Source organism: Mandrillus leucophaeus, unplaced genomic scaffold, assembly GCF_000951045.1.
Source record: "Mandrillus leucophaeus isolate KB7577 unplaced genomic scaffold, Mleu.le_1.0 Scaffold11, whole genome shotgun sequence".
Lineage (NCBI taxonomy): Eukaryota > Metazoa > Chordata > Mammalia > Primates > Cercopithecidae > Mandrillus > Mandrillus leucophaeus.
This window is the reverse complement of record NW_012099209.1, coordinates 3067369-3068711: the sequence shown is the minus strand read 5'-3', so window position 1 is coordinate 3068711 and position 1343 is coordinate 3067369. Positions and strand designations below refer to the sequence as shown.

The 1343-nt window shown below is 59.3% G+C and overlaps 1 protein-coding gene across 1 annotated transcript in view; it reads right to left on the bottom strand.

Annotated features, from left to right (window-relative positions):
• The window catches only part of CRTC1 (CREB regulated transcription coactivator 1), a 49731-nt gene that overhangs the window by 13673 nt on the left and 34715 nt on the right, over positions 1-1343 (bottom strand). Inside the window, exon 11 of the mRNA XM_011991295.1 lies at positions 1-114. Coding sequence (XP_011846685.1) covers positions 1-114 — 114 coding nt within the window. The remainder of the gene's footprint in view (positions 115-1343) is intronic.

Here is a 1343-nt window from a genome sequence, read left to right as displayed (position 1 = left end):
GGGCGGAGGAGGCGGTGGGGGCTGGGGCTGCGGCGGTGGCTGCTGGGAGCCCGCCTGGGTGAAGAAGGCGTAGGGCAGCTGCTGCTCCAGAGACAGGGCGTCCATGGCTACGGCCTGCAGGAGAGGAGAGCGTCAGGCAGGGCGGGTCCTGGTTGTCAGTGCCTGGTCCCCTCAGGCCCCCACAGCCTGGCATGCTCAGCAGGTGGGCTGGAAGTGCCTGTGATCACGGACAGCCCCTGGGCTCGGTGCTCCTCACGATGAGGAAGCCCAGACTAGAGAGGGTGGGCCTCACCCAGGGCCCCAGGGGTCAGCTGGAGCTGTGCAGGACCTGACCTCCTCCAGCTTGTTGCGCCTGCACCCATACTACATGCCGTGCAGCTCAGGCCGCTCCACCAGCTGCAGGGCAAGCCCAGGATGGCCATCCCTGGTGGCTCAGTGAGCAGCCAGCTCCCAGCCCCTGTGGGTGCCGTGGGGGAACCTCAAGTGATCTACCTGCCTTGGCCTCCCAAAGCCTTGCCCACCCTGGGGATGCTGGAGAGGATGGGGTTGCTGGAGACACCAGCATGGCCCCTCATCAAGGGCTGGCTCAGGCCTTCACAGAGCTGGCAAGAGGAAAATCAATGAGAGGGAAGTGTGTGACGCTGGCTGTCTGGGTGGAAACTCACAGCCAGGTGCTACCAAGCTGACAGTCCTTGGGGAAGGTAGGGTGCCTGCCCTCTAAGAAAGGCTGAGCGTGCTCAGGAGCTATGGGACAAAAACCGCTTAGCAGGATGCCCGGCCTCTGAGAACCAGTGGGTCATTTGTGAAGGGAAAGGAGTTTCCAGATAGAGGGAAGGGGCAGGTGTCAGATTAAGACAGCCTAGCTCATAAAGTGGCTGAAGACACAGCTGCCAGGAGCCAGCGCCCACAGCTCTGTCTGGATCTTGATCTGAATAAGACAACTTTGTAAGCAGACAGGAGACATGAGGGCCGAGGGGCGGGGAGAAATGGAGTTTGGGCCGGGCATTGCCAGGTACCAAGGAACTACCATTAACTTGGTTGTAGGTGAACAATGCCACTGTGGTTACGTTAAAAACAAACAAGCAGCAGGTGCGGTGGCTCACACCTGCAATCCCAGCACTTCGGGAAGCTGAGGTGGGGTGATCACTTGAAGTCGGGGGTTTGAGACCAGTCTGGTCAACATGGTGAAACTCTGTCTCTACTGAAAATACAAAAATTAGCTGGGCGTGGTAGGCGCATGCCTGTAATCCCAGCTACTTGGGAGGCTGGCACAAAAATTGCTTGAACCTGGGAGGCAGAGGCTATAGGAGAGCCAAGAGCACGCTACTGCACTCCAATCTGGG